General features: G+C 40.2%; 1 protein-coding gene across 1 annotated transcript; it reads right to left on the reverse strand.

The window, feature by feature from the left end:
- Window positions 1-229: 229 nt before the first annotated feature.
- Window positions 230-21,627, reverse strand: MYCT1 (myc target 1). The gene is made up of 2 exons (XM_009867018.1): window positions 21,512-21,627; window positions 230-865 (listed from the first exon to the last, which is right to left on the reverse strand). The coding sequence occupies exons 1-2, from the start codon at window positions 21,561-21,563 to the stop codon at window positions 333-335; spliced, it is 585 nt and encodes a 194-aa protein (XP_009865320.1). The 5' UTR covers window positions 21,564-21,627; the 3' UTR covers window positions 230-332.
- Between the last annotated feature and the right edge of the window lie 390 nt (window positions 21,628-22,017).

A 22,017-nucleotide genomic window follows, 5' to 3' on the forward strand; every position in this document is an offset into this window, starting at 1 on the left:
TCTGTTTCTTCAAGAAATTATCTGTTTACATGGCAGCATTTTCTTTCCTCTAAAGTAAAGATACAATGGTTACAGTTAAAGATACAACACTATAAATATGCAAGCATATGGCAGAGCAGTAAATCAGAGCCAGCAGTGCAAAGACAAGTGATCCCCCAGACAGCGGGATATTGCATGCTAAGAAAACTCTGCCACCTGTCTCTTGGCAATATATGTCCTCTCCATAAAGGCAGCTGGAGAGTTCTCTGAGCTCTTCATCATGCACAGAAAATGTTTAAGATGATCGAAGTTTCTCCTAAAATGCAAGTACGTGTTTTCAGCAAGGACCTAGCTCAGGAGTCTGGGAAGGCTTTTATGATGGTTTCATAGGCAGGAGGAGGGGTTTGTGTGGTGTGGCAGATGCGGAGGCTGTTATTAGACCAGTGGAATTCGGGTCGACTTAAGCTGTTGGTGGTGCTTCCCACTAGGGTTGTGGTGGTATTTGTGGGAGTGAGGGTAATCAGCTGACTGTTCGTCTCCACGGGGAGGGGGGGACACTGCAGGAAAGGGTGGAAGGTGGATGCGCGGAAGCTTGACTTCCTGGGGAAGGAGTTGGCTTGCTCCAAGGAGGCTTGCCGCTGGAAGGTCAGGCTGGCCAGGCTCAGGTTACTCCGACGTTCGCAGCTGCTGTTGCGGTAAAATCCAGTCCTGCTGGCATTGTGGCCATGGGAGGAGGGTCTGGACCGACGGCTGAAGGGTGAGGAGCTTCCCTGGGAAATGTGGGCACTAGCTCTGCGACGGGACAAGCAAGTGAGTAATGCCCAGATGATCCCTCCAATCACCAGTCCAACAACCATGGACACTGTGAAGGCTATTGTCATCTGCTCTGAAATACAAGAATACACAGAAAAGTTAGTTCATTAGCTCAGAAGGATTTTCCTGCCAGAAAATGAATTGAAGATAACAGCCTCCTTAAGATATTAATGAATTCTAAGATCTTTGTATGTAATACAGGAATTTTACAACACAAACACAGCAGTTCGGATTGCTTTCACTATATGATGTTTTTTCTTTAATTTACATAATTGAAACAACATGCAGAAAGTAGCTTGTATTTAATACCAGTTTCTGTATCAATGCAAGGAAAAAATCTTTAGGCTCTCCCAGAATCAGCCACCCACCAGCACCAAGGTGTGTTACAACACTCCCAAGCATTTGCTTCTGTGGGCAGTACAAGATGTGGATTTATGCAGACTTGTCATTATGTTTATAGACATCTCTGTTCTATGTGTACGTGTTTGCAAATTCACCTATTATGACAATGATGTAGCTTCTGCCATGCAGTTAATGGAGTAAGCCTTGTATTTATTTCAACATGAGAACATGTCCCAGCCTTTTACTGCTGAGTAACAGCTATTTTATATCCTCATAGTAATTAATGTAAATTACTATATCCTAAATGGTTATGGTCAGAGATAACCATTTGCAATACTAAGTCTCTTGAATATTTTCCATCCCCAATGCCCAATTTAAAGATGCATTAATCTGCCATTAAGGAAAGTAAATTTTAGCTCTTTTATAAATGTATTCAAGAATTAAGATATCTGAAAACAAACAAAAAAGACCATGGTTAGGATACTTTTCTCCCCTATATGGTTTCGTAGTGTGGAGGAATAAGGTTTTCTCCTTGCATATTTCTAAGGATGGCACAGTTACTTCAGAAAATTTTACTTACTTTCGCGTTTGAGCACCAGCTTTATTGCTGTTCTAAAAAGTTTGAAGACATATTTGTAATCTTGGATATGGCCTGAAATTGCTGCAAAATGACTATAGATCCCCTCAAAATTCAAGAAAGGTTTGGATCACAAACAAGAAGGAACACTATGTTGACTACTGGTGAAGCAAAAGTGGAATAAGTGAAAAAATGCCATGGGAGAGACTGAAACATGTTTATTCTGTCTATGCTGTGTTATCATGTTTGTGAAGCATTTCTGTTAAAAAGGAAATTGTATGCATTAGATAGAGAAAGGTGAGTAACTTTATAGTGCACGGAAGCACTGGACAGCTAACGTTGTGCCTGGCTAATCACCGTAACATAAGGTAATAACTCCAGGACTGAGATGCAGATGTTAGAGCCAAGAAAGAGCAAGATGTGAGCATGTTCAGAGTTTCCTCGCAAGGTAACAGCTGTCAAAGAGTTCACCTGGAATTTACGGTGGTGCACAAACAGTTGTTTTCAGAACCTGAATTAATGACACCAAGCCTGAGTTGTGGGAATTATCCAAAGCAGGTGCTGAATTGGCAAAGAGAGAGGGTGGCCTGAGGGATGGCTGTGGAGCAAGAGGAAAGGTGCCAGGCATGGCCAGCAGGACCAATGTGCAGGCAGAGGCAGCCCAGAGTGCACTATCAGATACCTTTGTTTAAGTCAGGCCTAGGTGCCTAGTGAGGTTTAAACGTAGGGCAGGTCACTGCAGGAGTGAGGAAAGCAAACATTTGCTTTCCTGCCAGCAGGGGAGATGTAAATTATTATTGGTATAATTGCACGTTAAGAATTAGCTATTATTACCTTCCTTATCTACCTTCTTACTTTTCTCCCTTCAGTGATAAATTGTTAGTTATGTGATTCATACTTGCAGTTCAGGGAAATTAGCTCCTTGAGCACTAGCAAGTTTGGCATAAAATTTGTGCAGGTTTCTGGGTGGGGGCTACAAGCAGCATTAAATCTGAACCCAGCTCTTGCTGCTGCCCATCAAACTCTGTGAGAGGGGCAGTATATTCACCCTACATGCCTTTGAAAGTGTGTTTCTAGACAGGACCAACATTATAATGACTTACTGACACCACCACGAATCTTCAGCCCAAGCTTATTCACCTTACATTTTTCAGGAAAGACTTGAAGTTCCATGAGGCCCAGAAAATTTAAACTCTAATTAAACCACTGATATTTTGAATGGCTATACAGTCCTACTGCTGCTTGTCTGTAATGTCCACTTTCAGATAGGCTTCTAACCATTATCCTTTACAAATGGGAAAATAAAGCAGACATGAGAGGATAAAGCATGGAAAATTGTTGGAGTGCACTGCTCCCTTTTGGGAATGCTTTGTTGTCCTTTTGCTCAGGGATGGACTAGACTTGACCCCAAAATATAATTTTTCTTTAAGCCCTCATTTTTACAACTAAAACCCTCTTAGCTAGACACACTAGAGTCAAAGGGTGATTGTCTGGTCTGCTTTTTGCAAGAACCCACAGGCAGCATCCTGCACTGCAACTCCTGGCTGCAGATCAGAGCTCCATCACCACAAGCGTTCTTCTGACAAACTCACCATGAATATGCCCTTTGTAAAATATCTTCAGAGACATAGGAGGCTATTATCTTGCTCCTTTTGGTCAGCAATAGCCTGCTAAAACTGCTTTAATGGAGTTAATGCATTCTGTTACTGCAAGTTACCAGTCGTACTCCTGAAGGTGGGAAGGGAGAGCCAGGACTTGGCCACCTCCAGCTGAGTAAATCCCAGGGCATGTCCTGAAGACAGCACTTCCCAAGCACTAGAGCTGCAGGCTGAGTACCCCTACTGCTGTCCCCACGTGGCTATGGGAAAGTAGAGCAGGAACTAATACTTTCTAAGGCTGTTTTCTCTTGCACCTGGGCTGGAATGCTAGTTAGAATATTATACTTCAAGACTGCCAAGCGATCCTACAGGCACAGGGCTCTCTGCTGGCACCCAACAACCCGGCTCCTGTTTGGGGTCTCTGCTCTAGCAGAGAGGAGGCGCAAGGGATCTCTGGGGCCTCAGCAGCCTCAGGTGTAAGCAGAAGCACAGCAAGGACACAAGTGTGCTTGGCTCTGAGGTTGCCATGCACTGTGATGAGGATTTGTCCCTGTATCCTTCTAGCCGTAATTTTCACCACCTGCACAATCAAATCAGCATTTCACACTGTTAAAAGGAGACAAGGGAATCGACAAAAGTATCGAGTGCAGCTCTTCAGCCCTTCCCACGTGCTGTTCCCCTGTGCTGGAGGTACAGCACAAACAATTATCCCTTCATAATGTCTTCATTTTCTTTAGCCTCTGTGCTTCTTTTATTTTTCTACCTCTATGTATGAATGTAAGAATAAAGGGTCAAATCTCTCCCTGCAGAAACAGTCAGTTTACACTGACTGTTGCAGTTGTCATGTAGTATCCCAAATTCTCTCATTTTCACTTGGACCTACATTTAATCCTTTTGGTTCTTATTACAGAAATATTGCTAGACTCATTGGTTACAGGCACTTTATTTTTTTCTATTCTCAGACCTTCCATGACTTGAATGGTAACTGTGGGTCACACTAATAGGCTGAACTTGCTTTTTGTTCACTCCCTGCAGAGGATGAATTTCACTGAAATGTAATTCAGTTTTAAAAACTTACATTGAAGAATTGTAAATCTATGCCCATTGATTTCCTCTTTAGCCATCACAGCCCTGAGGTACATTGGAGAAAATACTACCAAACAGAGAAAAAGATCAAAGGCAGACTGGGACTTGCTGCACCTGGGGTTTTGAGGGGAACAACTGGCTTTCACAGAGTATTTTCCTCTTCCTTACTCTGGGCAGAGCGAGTCAGAGCAATACTGACACAAAGTGTCTCCCAAAGCGACACTGCAACATCGTACCCTCTCCTGAGAGCTGTGCACGTCCTTCTGTCCTCTGCTTTTAAGGGAAAATAAAGGAGCATAAGGTAGGGATGCTGCCAATAAAAACAACTCCCCAGGTGCTGGTCCCCTAAATATGTTTTGGTTTGTATATTTCTCAGGTTGCTCATTGCCCACTTTATTTGATTATGCCATAACTGAAAATACTTGGTATCCCACCTCAGCCAATTTTCTCCAGTCTCACTTCTAACACCAGCTGCGCTGAAGGACAAAGGTTTTTTTCAACAACACAGTACAGACTTTGAGGTACAAAGCCAGAAATAAAGGATAAGGGAACAAAGCAAGTTAATATCTTAGCTACTTTACTTTGCTTATTTATGGTATTTCCAATGTGTCTGTGCAAAAAAGGCTGGAGATTCAGAACCCACAGTAACACCCAACTTCTGGATGTTACCCTCAAACCTGATCACCAAACCACCATGTGTCTGTCAGCCCAACATCTATCCAGATCAGACAATTCCTTTGGAAGTCTCTCTATTCTCTCCTCTCTGATTTCTGCGTGAAGTATTAAGCAAATGCAGTGCTGCGGGTTTGTACAGGGCATTCTTGCCTCTACTATGCAAAGCTTTTTCTTGGTTGTTGCAGCTTTCTTTCAGGCTTTCATAACTCTCCATGAACGGTATATATGAAGTGTTAGTATATATAGAATCATAGTATATATCCTATCAAGCCTCTAGCAAGTCCTTAACCCTCTACAGAATCCACACAGGAGAAATTTAGACATGTTATTAGTAAAGATGATAGATTAGCTGATAAGGTGCTTTTCCTAGTTATGACTCTGAAACAACTTTTTTCCCATCCAGCCTGGATGTAAGTAGCAAGAACAACCAAATGGGGCTCATAAGTCTTCTGGGAAGTGGACTATGTTTTCTCTTTGCTTTCCCTGGGGTACACCTCACCAAGAATTACCAACACAGTCCCTGCCTAGACTTGTCAGCCTCTATATCAGCCAAAATCTTCATAAAATTTTTTGTGATGGGAGAATCCTTTCTCTGTCATGTAGCTAAGCAGGATTCTTGCAGACGTACTTAGATCAATCTCTTACTTGTGTGAGAGATTTATTTTACTTTCATGTGTAGGGACCACACCAGATTTGAATTCAAAATACATTTTTGAAAATATATTTGCATCGAGGATGCATTTTTCCAAGGAATCTTTCTCTTGCCCGCAAAACTGGCTGTGACAGGTTGGAACAGCATTTTGCTCTCTCAACTCAGGAAATCCTCAGGATTTACATCTTTCCTATAGCCTTATGGTAAGATCCCCAAGGTGTAAAATTAGGGTGAGCACAAAATCTCCCTTGCCCCATGCTCACAAATACATACTTTTGTAAACTTTTCATCTGGCCAAGTGTATGAAGGGCTAGTAGTACCTTTCAAAATCATATAAGTAGCAGCTTCAATGAGAGCACCTCAGAGCAAGAACCAGGGTGGGGTGGGGTAAGACGACACAAAATACTGAATGCAACAGAAAGAAAAATGGAAAAGCATCTTCTAGTCAGGCCATGCACACGACGTGCATTTGAAATGCATCTTTGCCAATAATAGCTAATAAAGCTAACAAAGAGCCAGTTAGCTTTGCAAGCATCTGTTCTACTCATGCTATTGCTCAGCACGAGGAGGCAGAAAACACCCACAGGGGAAGATGATAACTACGCATTTGATTTGATTTATAGTGGGTGACTTTCAAATATTACAGTCTTCTTTACGTTTTGGAGCTGTTATTTTTTGTTATTACTTTTCTAAAAGAGAAACAGTTAAGTGGTTTATCTTAAAGTTATGAAGTAGCTTGTCAGTCAAGAATGGCATTTTTCAGCATTTAAACTCAGCTTGTTATAGAGATGTTTTAGCCATATTATGTTAGAGAAAGATTCTGTTCATTTACTTCAGCAACTGAAAATAATTTTCCAGTTTTTATTTTCTTCCATCTGCCCCAAACTAGTATGACACATCACGCACCTGACATGCAAACTTTATTTCATGTGGGCTCCAGCAAGCTTGTATGCAGAACACGCAAGCTCATTGATTTCTGCCATATTAACAACGAGAAGTATCAGAACATTCCACCATGCTGCATAGTGGAAAAGTGTTAGTTTTTTAAATTTCAAATAAAATTTCAGAATTTTAAATTTATTTTCATTGTAATTCTTCCCTTCTCACAATTTTGTAAGCTCTTTCCTTGGTGTGATGTCATATGCCAGTTATGCAAAACTTGTCTAAGTAAGCATTCCTCCTCTTACATGCACACATGCTTGTGCACACACACACACTACCTTGACCCAAAGCTGAAAAGCCTGGGCAATTGTAGAGGTTTGGTCTTAGATACAGAAAAATCCAGCTCAGCCTCTGTGTCCCCCCCTCCATTTTTTTTTGCTTGGTGGCAAAAACTAGTATAAAAACCATAAAAACCAGCATGGAAATTCATACCTGAAAATTGCACAGCTTAGAGTAGAGCACCAGCTAGTGTATTAAAGCATGAACTGCATTTTACAAACAACAAATTAGCAACTGCCCTAGTAAGAATTGTGCAGATACTGTTTTAGAGGAGCCTCAGTGTCTCAAGTTTCAAGTGAGCTTCAGGTAGGGCATCAGCAGATGTTCATAACACAATCTTATTTGTGCAAAACCAGACAGAAGTAGCCAAGGTCCATCAAAGTTTGAACAAACTTAAAGCATCTTCCTATGGCTGTAGCAAAACCACATCTCTAAGCCAGACAGCCTGAAGCATCCTGGGCAGCAAGTTTGGAAAAGAAGAATACCTTGGGCCTAAAGAGTCACCATTTTTTGTCACCACAGAAGTTTTGAAGTGATTTGAACTACTTGAAATCTTATTCCAATTCTACTAACTCCAAGAAAACTAAGGTTAAAGCTGGAGCTGGTATCAGCAACCAACTCCTGTGCTGCTGTTGACATGCTGAGTTCAAAAAAGCAATTTCTCTGTATCTGACAAGTGTTGACATTACTATCTTCCCGATCTTTGTCACTAATTATATTAGCAAAACAGACTCTCCTTAATCATTTGTAGTCCATGATTCAGTTGGGTGGGCGAATCAGTTGCTGTGTAATATAAACCAGCTGTGATCTTAGTCATGGCAAAAGTTTAATAAAGGTCACACATGACTCTTGTGAGAAGAGTTAGAGCACAAGGTGGTTCAGGAAGTTGTGACATCCAGCAAACAAACAGATGAGGATGGTGGCATCTGGAAAACAGAGTCTGTGGAAAAAAAACAAGCTGAAAGAAAAGCAAGCTGTGCAGGGCATTAGAATTAATAAACAAGTCAAGTAAGATAGGCTGTCAGAAATGTCAGTGCTCTGCTTTCAGACACAGCTTGCAACAGGGATGGTTTATTTGACCTGCGCTGGTGTGAGGTTCTTTTCTGTAGCAACAGAGAGTAATTCTCCTACTTCACGTAATAAGTAAACAGTTGGGTTTATATCCACTGCAGATAAAATAAGAAGTACCGGATTTTAAACAGGTTAAGGAAATTTAAAAGTTATTTCTATCTCTAAGGACAGGTAAGAACTAGAATAGATAGTCCAAGTGGGTTGTGCATCTACCCTCATTAAAGATTTTAAAAACCAGTATCAGTCAAGAGCCGTTGTAATGTAGTTACTCATGTCTGGGAAAAAAAGAAGGTAGAACAGATGACAGCTCAGGGTCCATATTGACGTTATTTTGCGCAGTTTCTTTCTTCGATCAGGTAGGCAGACAAGATCTATATGTGTCTGAAAAATTATTAAGTAAATGACAAAGAAAAAAATGCAGTCTGTGCCCTTGGATTAATTCTGTGCTTGAAATGCAGAGGTGGCAGCTGTTATTAGAGGGTTAACATCACAAACGAGCAACCTACCTAGGAACAAGATTGCCCTCTGCTGGAAAGTTATTCTGGAAAGCTAAACAATGCATAAACCACCTTAATAAAATAGGGTGTCAGAAAAAGCTAAGAAGAAACATTCCAACGAAAGTTTACAGAGACCTTAATAGTACCTCAAAACTCTGAATTACGTTGCCCTAAACACTTAGGGCTAGCATTTTGAAGAGGCCTTTCAGGTAAGGTAGACTGAGAAACAGCAAGTGTTCAGAAGCTTAGGGAAGTAAAGCATATGCAGATTTGCAGCTTTGTAAAAATATCTGTGCTGATGGAGAAGCATGAGGCTAAGTCTGTTCTTAAATTCATATTTCTTGCCATCCACAGTGATTCCCAGAATGATCTCCATGAACCAGAGTACATTTGCTTTCGTTGTGATAAGAAACCAGAAGAGTGGAACATGCTATCTCAATATCCCACAAACCAGCTCAGTTAATGATGTTACTGACAGTTGAGTTTTACTGGAATGATAAATAAAGAGTAATTGTGCTAATCAGAAGGAAACATCTAAGATAGAGATGTCAGCATGTTTATTTTGATGCCTTTGGCATAACTATATAAAACAAAGCAAAGATTCCTTTATGCAGACAGAGATAGAAACTTGGTTACTGTGTGGTTTCATTCTGATTCGTAATGCATTACAAAGACAGTAATATAATTTTGATCTTTTCCGCATGTGCAGCAAACAATCCTCTGGACAGGCATTCTTACCGACCTCACAAAACCAGAGCATAGGCCTAACTATATCGCCTCTGTGTGAACTTAAATGAAACAGTAAATCACAGTTTGCCACAGTGCAATATCGCATTATAGTTATTACTTAATTGATAAGATTATTTTACAGAGACTGAAAATAAAGTCTTTTCCCATATGAACAGACCATGTGTGACAGGAGCGAAATCTTAAAATTAAATAGGATTTCCTAAAATTCTTAAAATTAAGGATACTAAAATACCTATTTTACATTTAAGAAAACAGAAGACATCCAAGGTTAGAACAGAGCACAAGGTTTTCAGGTGACTGGGAAGACTGTAGGATAAGAAACACATTGAAAATCTTCCAAAGTCCCACCACAGCCATTCTGTTGTCTGTGGTCTGAGAAGAGCCCACCTGGCTCAGACGCAGCTCCTGGTGGAGCCTGTCCTTCTGTGACAACCCATAAAAGGCCAAGAAGTACGTATACTGACAGTCTAAGTTTTATCAGAATATAAAGTAGCATGTTTTAAAAAAGGAGAAATCTCAGAGTAACACACTCTCAGTACCGTGATAGATGAGGTACAATCGAAATAAAGATTGTCTGTCCAGTACATCCTATAAGCAGTGGTTCTCTATGCAGCGCTTTTTGGAAGTGAGGCAGCCTCTGCACGTTTGCTTCTGGCTCTCCAGTGTCACTTTCTGTCAGCCGAGAGGCAGGTCTTTGTTTCTGCTCCCTGCTCTTAGCTGTGCCATCTCTCCCTCCCCCTGCAACCTGTTCAGCTGCTTCCCAGAAGAGGAGCAACCTCCCCTTCCCAGTTCCATCCCTCTTACTCTCCATTTTAAATGTACATCGTGTATTAACATGGAAAAAAGGGATCAAACAGATGCCTACAATATAGTGTCTTGGCAGAAGTTGAAGGTAGTCTAATGGGGTCCAAAACTGTAAAGCTTGTCAGAAACAGTTTCTTCTCACTCAGAAAACCACTGCCTTTGAAATACTACCAGGAAGTATTTTGCTGACAAGTCTAAGTTGTGTAGTGCTTGTTCAGAACTAGCCACTATTTAGTGTTCTATTTGTAGTCTCATTATTTTTTGAGATTACTAAAATGAGGGCCTTCTTCAGGTGAAAAATGAGAAAATTGTACCAAGTAGAAGAATGTGAGGAAGAGGAGCTGTTTGTGAAGCTGAATACGGATCTGATAAACAAGTATTCAAGGAGCAGTTAAGAGAGATCTGTATTTAAATCAGATTTTCCTACTTTTTTTCACTACTACCTGAGCTATATCCAGTAATGCAAAAAATCTCCTGCTACATTTATCTTTCTCAGGGAACAGGCATAATAGTGAGCAGTTTAAGAATACAGAATTATGGTCATATTTGGTAGGACTGTACTTTTCAGTTAGTTATCTGCAGTTCAGAAATTTCACCTTTCTTCCTCCCAGTACTTCCCATGTGACCATCGATCAGTTTCAGAAATTTCAGTTGTACCAATTATCTCTATGAATGCCTTTTTCAGTGTGGGCTAGGAGACTTCATTAAGTAGTACTCACAAGAATCTGTGAACCACAAGCTGATAAATGCTGTTATAATTTCTAAGTGGGATTGTCCTGATTTGAGAGCACCAGGATAAAAGTTCTCTGGGGCTCCTGGCACAGGGAGCAACCACAGTGTGGTGGGGGAGGCAGCTGTGCCCATGGGGCAGAAAGGATGGGTCAGGTGACCCAAATGGATCAATCATGGTGTTCCTTCCCGTGGTGCTCAGTATATAATGGCCCCTGAGAAAAGCCATGCATTTTGTGCATGGTGTGCTGGGAGGATTGATATTGGCTGTTTGTCTTCTCTCCCTGTACTGCTGGTGTTTTTGTGTCTTGTTTTCACACTGTAGAGGAACACCATTTGTTGAGATAGGTTGTCTTTCCCCCTGGGTGTGAGTGGCACAGCTCCTTTTCTGTTTTTTTGACTATCATTGAGACTCTGGGCTTGGATCTTTCTGTCCGCTGTTGAATCCAGTCTGGGATTTTTTTTTTCCTGCTTGGGACATTATTGTCATCTGGAAGGTGCAGGTCCCATATTCTCTTGTATCTTTGCGTATATTTGCATACTTGTATATATTTGTATATAGTTTGACATTTTTATTTTCATAGTCATTAAACTGGTTCAAGTTTTTTTTGAACTGCCAAGTCTCTCTCCCTGGTTCCACTTTTATCCTCCACTGGAGGGTGATGCTGGGGTCGTAGAGAGCATCTGTCAAGAGTTTAGGGGCTGGCCCAGCCATAAACTTTGACAGAGATGATTACTGATCTGCAGGGTCAGTCAACTCTTGATGACCTAGGACAGATAATCCAGGCTGGAGACTAAGTGTGAAGTGGGACATTGGTGCTTGTGCCACATGAGCCGGTGGTGTCTGGGAAGCTGTGTTTGCACTAGGCTGGCCCAGGTCCTAGTCGCCTATAGACTCCTGCACTTCTCTATCAGTAGAGACATCGGTGGTCTTCACTTATACCCTGCCACCATAATTTACTGACCTTCCACAGAAGCAATGTGCCTGCTTAGTTGGCTCATCCTTCCATTACCCTTGATAACTGAGAAATTACATGACTATTCCATAGTTTTTTCAATCTTTTTAAAAAGTGTTTAAAATTATCAGATGTGTGATAAATGATCAAATATACCATAACTGTGTGTTAAGAGGCTAGGTTGTGAATTCAAATGTCTGAAGCTGGGAATTAATTTTCTTCTGCAAATAAGGTGCTAGAGAAACAAGGCAGAGGCCTCTGCTGAGGAGAAGAAACTGACCTGGCTGTTTGCTTCAGCAAGTATGTGTCAGAGCCCAGAAAAGTTTGCACTGTGTCGAACTTACTGCTTCTTTTTCCCCCAGTTATTTTGCAACTGTGCTGCATATATTTGTATTGTTGACAGAGTTTTGGTTCAGGTTATGTAACAGATAAATCTTAAGTACTATTGTCCCATTTTCAATACATGAAAAATCAAATTCACATAAGACTCTTCTGCCTCTTCAAGCAGAGGGGGAATAAATTATGTTAGGAGATTAATTTAGGATTGCTTGGTGCAAACTTAACTACCATACAATAGGTTTCAAAATCTGAATGAGTACCTTTTATTAGGTTTCTGTAGGAAGCAAAGCTTCTAACTTGAAAAGCAGGAAAAAATAAAGATGTCTGTACTGTTATTGTAGTCTCTTTTTTTTCCCCCCCCAGAAAAAAGGTTGGGGTTATGAAATTAAAATAATCTTACAAAGACAGAAGGGTCGGTCTTGAATGTTGATTTTACTTTGTGCTCTTCTTGTGTGATTGTGTTAATCTCATTTCATGTCCATGCTTCAGATTAGTCTTCTGTGTAAGGTAGATGGCAACACTCATATTCACTCATTTGGTGCACAAGTCCTTTAACTCCTGATTAAATGAATTACAATGGTAAAGTGGGAAGTTGTGTACAAATAGAGAACACTTTCCTTCATCAATTCACAATATGCTGAGACTAACTCATCTGTATATGAGCCCTGTAAGGCTATAGCAGCTAAGCATGCAGCTACAGGGTATTTGTCTGGAAGGAAGCACAGCGCTAAGCTCCTTTTATTATGTGACACATTCACATGCCAACACATTCACTGACTTGTTGCTTGGGAGAAAAATATACTTCATTTCCGAAAGATGAAATTTTGGTATTTGGTGGATAAATAAAGAATGATGCTTCTGGCAACTCATGTGACTACAAGAAGCAGCACATAATCAATATAGTAGGTGTAATTGCCAAAATATATATGTGCTCTGTGATTAATATTTAAATAATACTCTGAAGAAACTTTGCCTTTTCCTTTTTACTACCTCAGATCTGTGCCCTTCCTGCTAAAGATGGTTAAGTGTTTGATAAATCAATGGCTGTATGGGGGTGTGGGTAAAGCAGGAAAGAAGCAGTAATTAGGGTGCAACAGAACACAGCCTGAGGATGACAGACTCACTTTAAAAGAATAATTTATATACAAGTAAGAAATCGTGCTCTGAATAGACAGTATGCAAGAATAAGACTGGTCTCTTCATGACATGGTTTATTGCTTTCATCCAACTATAGTAATACTCTTCTTTCAGCTTGCCAGAATAAGGGCCCTTCATTAATATCTGCTTTTATCTCTCTGACAGGCCTGCACATAAGATCTTGAAATGGATTTACATATCTTCCTAAATATAAGGTCTAACTATTGATGTAATCCCCTCTGCTTCAGTAATGGAAGTGATAACTTTCATGTTCTTGTCTAATCTTGTGCTTAACCGATAGCAAAATAAGCATAATCACATTCAATTTGAAATAGTTCAATTGTTCTTCCCCCTGAGAAGACAGTGTATGATTTATCTGATAAGTTTTTATTTAGACTTTACACAAAATAATAGTAGTCTAGTAGTTGGTAGAAAATGGTATCTCCAAGATAGCTGGAAAATGCAGCGTAAGGCTAAGACACAGTTCTGTCTCATGGATAAACTAGCGTGGGCAGAATATGCTTAGATTTGACATATGACCTTGACTCATGTGCCTGATGGAGCACAGAGGAAGTGCCATCTTCCTACAAGAGTTAACACTAACACGGGCAGCATTAGAAGGTGCAGTGCAGCATCTCCTGCCTGGCTGCCTCAGGCTCTCTGTAGCAACACTGGAGGACAGTGAGGCACATAGGGACAGCTGCTCCAGCAAACTGCTGCCATGTGCATAAGAAGTCCAGCTGAAAAGCTGAGTACAAATCAAGGCCTTCTCACACACGGCTGTGGGGAAACAGAGAGAGGGAATGGCCTGAAGCTGAGAGAGGGAAGCTGAGCAATGCCTTCCTTTTTGATTACATCACAACTCACAGATTTCTTTCTTGTTTGGTTCAAGACTATTTCTGGAGAACTTCACAGGAGGAGCCTGAGTGTTACAGAGGAAGGAGATTCACTGCTGTTATGTTGCCACTGAAGGGCTGATGTTCAAAGACAGTTGCCATTACTAATGCCTCTACATCACATGCTGTCTTTTATCTTCCTTCAGTTCAGCCCATGCCATTGTTGCCATTTCTCTCAGTATTAACATTAATGATATGAAAGCTGTGTCCTGCCTGAGTCACTGGCCTGGGCTGCTTTGCTGCTATCTTGTGACACATCCCAAGTCAGCTCACACTGTGGTCAGGAGAGCTGAAAATGGGAAGATCTTCTGGTGACCTTGACCTGGTAGATAGGACATTAGCCCTCTTCTTTGTAGAGATCTTAGTTTCAGGCAGAAGAAAAGTGATATGGCTGGTTTTCCCTAGCCCCACCTGCCCTTTAGCTACTATGATCATTACCAAAATTATGTGGAACGCTTAAATCAACCTGTGATCGCTTGAGAAGTAATTTAGTTACGTGACATTTTCTCTATTTCTATCACAGGACTTTCATGTGGATCAGTATCTCATCTGAAGGGGGTAAAAATCAGATTGCTATTAGTCAGGGGAAATGTCTGTTGCTCTGCAAGCCAATGCAGCAAAAGTTATTCTGATGCTGCTGTGCCTGGGAAGATGCACAACCCTACAGCCGTCTCCAAGAGATGAGGAAAAAAGTCTGCCTCATTTTCTATACAGGTGAAGCTGAGTTTTACTGGTGTTGCCATTATTTGCTTTTGTCTGTGTATTATGTTCTCAAGACCAAAACTGATCCCTGTCCTAAAAACACTACTGAGTTGTGTAGGATTTTCACAGTCTTGCTTTCTGCAAATTCACCATGTAGATACATTGCAATTTTTCTTCATGTGTATGAAAAAAGTTACTCATTCAACTGAAATCTTTAATAAGGAATCTGGAAATACGGCTTCACTGTTAAATTTGTGACATCATGTAACATTTCATTAAGAAGCAGGAGGGAGACCATGTAGGTACACTAGTTTAAGGCTGGTAATATAAAAGGAAACGTTTCAAGGATATAACATTACTGTAAAGATCTCAATGTCTTTCATACTAGCATATAAATGTATCATATCTTACATCTATTTTGTGCATTGGTTCCTCATATACATGTGCTTGAAAAAACTTGCTGAGTTTAGAGGAAGCATTTGCAAAATCAGAACTGTCTTTCTGTCTGATTCTGTGTCACATTTAACTCGTTATCTTTCTTTTGAAAATATTCCTGTGAAACAGCACAGGGAATTTTTCTCTATTTTTCAGATAGGGACCTGAAACATAGAGGAACCATCTGTCTTATCTTCCAGGAACCCAATTAAAAATCTGCCTCCCATATGCTTGTTTCCACAAACACCTTTTGGCAGATCCAGCCTGCTCTAAGTTCAAATTGACCATAGGGGAAAAAAAAAGCCAAACAAAACACAACCCACAATTCTAGTTTCTTAGCAAATCTGGGGAAAATAAATGTATTTTACACCATGTTGGCATCCCTACCTCAGAAATCTGAACATATCTTGAAGTTGATAAAAATTTTGTGTGGTGTTGTCAGGCTTCTTGTAGAAGGAGTTGGAGGAGGCTAGCAGGTGTGTTGTTTGACAGGATCAAGGAAGTCTGTAGTCTCAAGGACATGGTCCATAGCAGATTGAGCCAAAGGGGTATAAACACTTCTTTTTACGCTATACATTACATTATACACTCACACTGTTCACACAACTACAACCTTGCAGATATTTTTGAGGAATAAGGCTCTAATTATTCCATCTAATCAATATCTTCTGGGCTAAGAAATAAGGAGAAAGGTTTTCCTAGCCATTTCATTAAGTGAATTCTGAGAGCTTTCTGGTTAAACTAGGAAATGCATCTCTCCTACCTATTTATTACTTTTTGTGTTAGATTACTTTTGTGTTGGGTTGTCCAAAAAATTCACATGCTACTGATATATACTACAAAAATCTCATGACGAGAGGCTGAGGGAGCTGGGGTTGTTTAGCCTGGAGAAGAGGAGACTCAGGGGGGACCTTATCACTCTCTAAACTACCTGAAAGGAGGGTGTGGACAGGTGGGGGTCGGGCTTTTCTCCCAGGCAACCAGTGACAGGACAAGAGGACCCAGCCTGAAACTGTGTCAGGGGAGGTTTAGGTTGGATCTCAGGAAGCACTTCCTCACGGAGAGGGTGCTCAGGCACTGGGATGCACTGCCCAGGGAAGTGGTGGAGTCACCATCCCTGGAGGTGTTTAAGGAGAGGCTGGATGTGGCACTTAGTGCCCTGGTCTGGCTGATGTGATGGTGTTGGACCATAGGCTGGACTTGATGATCTCAGAGGTCTTTTCCAGCCTCAACAATTCTGTGATTCTCTGAACTAATGAATGAGGGTGTTTGGATTATACTGTTAAAACCAAGCTCTTTTTCTACTATCAGCAGATATACTTGGCTGTGAAATGGGACTGAAAGACAAGCTGCTCTTTGTTATTAGAGATCTTAAGGGCATGGAAAGGTCACTTTGGCGATGTACAACTTCTGGTTTTTTGGTTTTTTTTTGAAGGCTACAGCTTGTATAAGCTAATGAGAAAACCCTGAGTGTTTCTCTACAAAGATCTCCAGTGTAATAAAGCATCTATAAGTGGCTCTATGTCATGCCCTCACTTTTTCCTATCTGACAGCAAAAGACTTTCATATTCAGCTTATCAAGTCCTCTGCCCTGTTAGCAATGCCTAGTCTACCGGAATAAAGGCCCTTCGGGGTACTCTGGTTTAGGGTGATATTTACCAGCCATCAAAATAGAAAGAATAATAACCTGGCACAAGCTACAACTGCCACATCTGCTGTCAAGTGCTCCACAGATGGCTTCAAATTGTAGTCTTTGTGTGTCCGCATCTCCAGGAGGACCTCTGAGGCAGTTCACAGAATGTTTATCTGCTGCTGCTAAAGCTAGACCAGAAGGGCAGGAGGAGAGACCACTCAGTGTGTATGCTGGAAATGCACTGACGTAATCACTGAAGTGGAGGCCAATGGGCTTAACTTTGTCACCACACAGGTGGCCAAGTGCTTCTTTTCTTACTTGGAAAGAGCTGGACTGGATTTGCTGCTGTTCTTTCTAATCTGCCATGGCTACCGCCCCTCAAGGATCCCAGAAGAGAAATCAAGTCTTAGCCGTAAATCAGATCCCATGGCTGATCTAGGTTGGATTTTCCTGTGTTTGACAGCTGTGTTGCTGTTACTGTTCATGTCAGTGTTGTGCTTCACCACTAGCACTTCAGTTCGTAAAACAAATAACGCTAAGTCCTTAACAACCATTACTGCCGCATCAGTAATATAATACCATAACACAGGGTCAGAAATTAGAACATGCTCATCCCTAACAACCATCTTTTCCAGAAGAGTACGTAGCCTGACTTCTTTCAAGCAAACAGTCCAGTGGGTTGTGGGACATACAAGGCAAAATTTGACACTATATTTAAAAACATGAGTGCATTTGTAGCTTATAAAATCAAGTGACAATGCTTAAAGTATAAGTTTGCGAACTTAAAATTCTGGAAGCCAGCTGATATGTGGCATTGCTTCCACACACTGGACAAATAACACCCTGGATTCTGATTCACTAAAAAGAAAAAAAATCCATAACATTTTTAAGTTATTAAGTTGTAATGTTGTATTTTTAAAATAGATACCTGACTAAAACTAGACTGAAGGATAGTCTAGAGATCTAAGTTTATGTTGATTAGTATTTGCTTATACTTTGTCTCTCTGCTGCTGTCATATTGATCAAATGTACTATTTAAATTGAATTTCCTGATCTGAAAGTATATTGCTATCTACACTGGAGAAATAGGATTGTCTCAAAGCCATTTATTGTATTTAATTGTGTGCAACTGAAGATGCTTTTAGGAATTACAAGAAATGCACTCCTGGTTAAAATGGAAACATCTTTGCTCCCACTGTTAACTTACAAATCAAAATTAACTCAATAAAGACTGTATTAAAACAGTAAAGAATGAGATTAGTAGTTGATGGATGGGTACCAAACCCTGAATTTCTCACTTGGCTGTTGCCAGAACTCATTTTGAAACTGTCTGCAGACACACATGATATCAACAGTGCTGAAATTCAGCAGAGACTGGCTTTAAGTGCTTCTCTTCCTACCTGTGCTGAGGTACCATGTTGTAGATTCCTACTGCAAACTAGGGTGACCAGAGGTTACATAGCTTCATAGAAGCTGGCACCCTGAAATGTATGAGCTCCTGCATCCTTGCAGTAGCTCAGACAACTTAATCTGAAACAGGCATGTATGTCTACAAAGGCTCTGTGCGACATCTACAGCAGAGAACAGCTTTAGCAAAGTGAGAATCAGAATCCTGATTTTGTACTTGTTACATATTATATAGAGGATATTGGCTGACAGGGCAAGGAGCTCTATTGTGAAACTCATGAATGTAAACCAGAAGAGGAGGTTAATATTCCTTTTCTTTTTTCTTTTTTCTTTTTTTTTTTTAGCAGAATTTGTTTTAGGCTAGCAAAACAAGTATTTTGCTTCTTCTGTTTTTATCTGCTGCACAATTTAACATTTCAAAAATACTGCAGAATGATGATGGTGAAGACTGAATTCAAAAGAAGAATTTCTGAAAGAGCTGCAGCTAAGCATGTTATGGACTCTCCAGGCTGTCACTGACTCTACAGTGAGCTTGCAAAAAGTGTTGCCTTTTAAAAATATTATTATTTGTTAAGGTGTTTGCCTGAATATAGAAAGAAGATTTAGACTATTTAGGTAATTCACACAGCGGGACTTATACCAAGGTGTGTCTATCTTGTTTTTATCTACACAGCTTTATTCATGCATACTTCCACTAGCCTGAAGCAGTTGTAAAAAGATTTGTATGTGCTCAGACATAAATAAGCAGAGGACAGTTTAGTTTGTTCATTGTTTTAAAATTCTTGGAGTCATTTTTAAGATGCTATTGTGTGAAGTGACCACTGGAAACTGGACAGCTTTAGAAAACAGGATGCCTGTATATTTTCCAGAGTAGAGAATCCGCTGCTAGACAATAGATGGTTTATGAAATTGTAAGAGTTTAAATATCATTATGAATAGCTACTTTAACAATTTTTGCAGCACTTTTTCTCCCCACAATGTTAGTCCCTCTCAGCAACCTTTTCACACTTGTTGAAGTTTACAGTTTGGCCGAGTGCATGGGAGCTGCTGAGTAGTCACACATGCATGGGAAAGGATCTGCGTCCTGGTGATATATTTGCACTCACAGCACTATGTGATGGGTGGCTTAGAAAAAGTGAAACAGCCTCTAAGCCATTTCTTGAAAAAAAACCAGTTTCAAGTACTGCATTCTCATTTAATAAAGAATTCCACTCAATTTACATGCATTTTGTGGATTTTTATTTTTAACTCAGGTCATGTATCTCCAAGGATGTCAGAAAATACACTTCTATCACTTAAGTGAAGCCTCATCACAGTGAGCTTGTGTCAGTCCTTGTCTTCTGACACAGACTGGCTGGACAGTGTCCCTCCCTAGCCTACCACATACAATACAGCCACAGCAAAAGAAGAGGAAATGCTATTAACTCTTCTAAAATCTATCAGAAAAGTAAGAAAAACTTAAAAGGCATTTTCCTTTCCCAGGACCATGCAAACTCTCCACGAATACCCAAGTTGTGAGGTTCATTTGCTGTCGGAGCACAAGCAAATGGGAGGTGATGAGGGCTGGGCCCAGTTTCAGTCCCTGGCAGGCTATGTGGGCAACACTGGTGAGAGGAGACACTGCTCCTTTCACCAATACGACAGCTCACGTGTGTCCTGCCCTGTGTTGTCAGATGCAGCTCTTGATAGTGACGGGCCAAGGTTTGGTGCACCTGGAGAAGCACCTTACATGGAACAATAGAGTAACAGTGTTACTGGCAGCACCAGCCATGTGCAATTTGTCACGGAATTTAAATGTTCACTTCTTAGGTGCTTTTCTGATTCGTTATGAAGATGGAGAACATGTTGCCCACAGTCTGAGAAGTATGGTTAATAAATCTTTGCGGTTTCTTGTGTATATTTTCACAACAGTGAAGCAATAATTTACCTCAGAATTAAAGCAAATCTACAGTAACAAGGGGCAGCACCTTTTACACCAGGATTCTAAAAGTATATGTTGATGAAAGCACTTCCTTTTTTTTTGCTCTGAAAGAGCCATTTTAGAATTACATGTAGTTCCACTCTACAGAAGTTATATTTTTTGAAGTTCAACAGACAAGCTCCAGACAACAAGAGACTGGAACAGTAATAACAGTACTTTTTCCTCTGTTAAGTATTTCTCAAAGATGTCCAGTATCATTGTACTACTCTTCAGACCAAGGCACAAAAATGAAGTGAGTTGCTCATAGTCTCCCAGTAGGAAAATATATGTGTCACTGTAGGAAACGTGGCTAGCTTTCAACAGATTTTGTTTCTTATGCTAAAGAAATGAAGGAACTTCTTTAAATTTTCTTGCATGGTTATTTCCCACACATTTCCGAAGGCACTTCTATCCAATAGAAGTCCTATTTTGCTATTGCATATTATTTTTTAGTTTTAGATCATGCACAGATTCATCAAGAGGTCATTGCTCAACAGCAATAATATAACAGACAAAACCAGATTATATGGTTCACTCTAATGCTAAATGCTAACACATAAAGCTTTCTGGAGTGAAAGGTTCCCCACAACTATTGCACAGAATCCTTTAGGATCAAGACACTGAATCTAATTACTTTGAATGAATTTCAGTACAACATATACTTTCACCTCACACTATACATTTCAGTTAATGAACCATTCCCAAGTTTGGGTGAAAGAAAACAGTCTTAATAGGTAATAATAATTAAAATACACATTGAGAAAAAAGTAAGGAAAATCAGATCATAAGGCACCACAACAAATTGCAAACAGTTTTTCATTCTGGAAGAGTAAGAGTTTATTCCAAAGGTTGCAACATTTAGTTTTTGCTATCTCTTTTTCATCAGAGGATGAAGCAGATCATGTCTGCTGTGTAGGTACATCCATTAAACAGTTGAGAATGTCTATCTGATCTGAAGCATACTGAAGTCAATAGACACATTTTCTACTGACTTCGGTAATGAACTTTGTCAAACAATCAATGCTTCCCTGGCAGTTCCTGCTGTCTTGATTAGTTTAAAACCGTGATAAAACTTTGTCAGAGGAACATTTGGAAAACAATCTTTTGCACTGCAAGAAATAAAAAATCTGATCATTACTTTTTGATTCCATCATGAGGTTTGAGAATAGCTTGATGTATTTTTTAAGGCAATCAAGAGCAAATCTCAGCATCTATTTTAACGATATTCTACAAGAAGAAACAAAATCCTTACCCCAAAACTTTGGTGGCCATGTGATTGGAGAGTAAGTGCTGTTTCTATCCATAACATCCAAATAACAAATATAGAATGATATGTCCACAGTGGAGCAATGAGTTTCTAAATGTTTGAGATTTAGCTGTAAAAGCAACGCTTTTGTGCTGCTGGGGAACTGTGTTGTTTGCCTGAAAGGAAATGAATGTATCAAATTTCCTGCTTGCAGACTCGAATTAGCAAGTGCTTGCCTTATCTTGGAACACCACACGGTTCCCGAGACGGAGGAGTAGTTTCCTTCTCGTCATTTCCTCAGCCAGAGCAAACTGACTCAGAACAATACCAAATTCTCCTCTTCTGAAACTTTTTGAACCCCAAAATGTCCAGAGATAGACATGTAAATTCCCTTTTCTTTCCTTTAATGATTTGCTATGTTGAAGATCTTCCTTAAACATCCAAAAATACCTATATTTGGTGGAAATAACCAATAAGGAAGAAGAGTGCCAAGAGTTTTTTAATAAACACCA

This window comes from Apaloderma vittatum, unplaced genomic scaffold, assembly GCF_000703405.1.
Source record: "Apaloderma vittatum isolate BGI_N311 unplaced genomic scaffold, ASM70340v1 scaffold6023, whole genome shotgun sequence".
NCBI lineage: Eukaryota > Metazoa > Chordata > Aves > Trogoniformes > Trogonidae > Apaloderma > Apaloderma vittatum.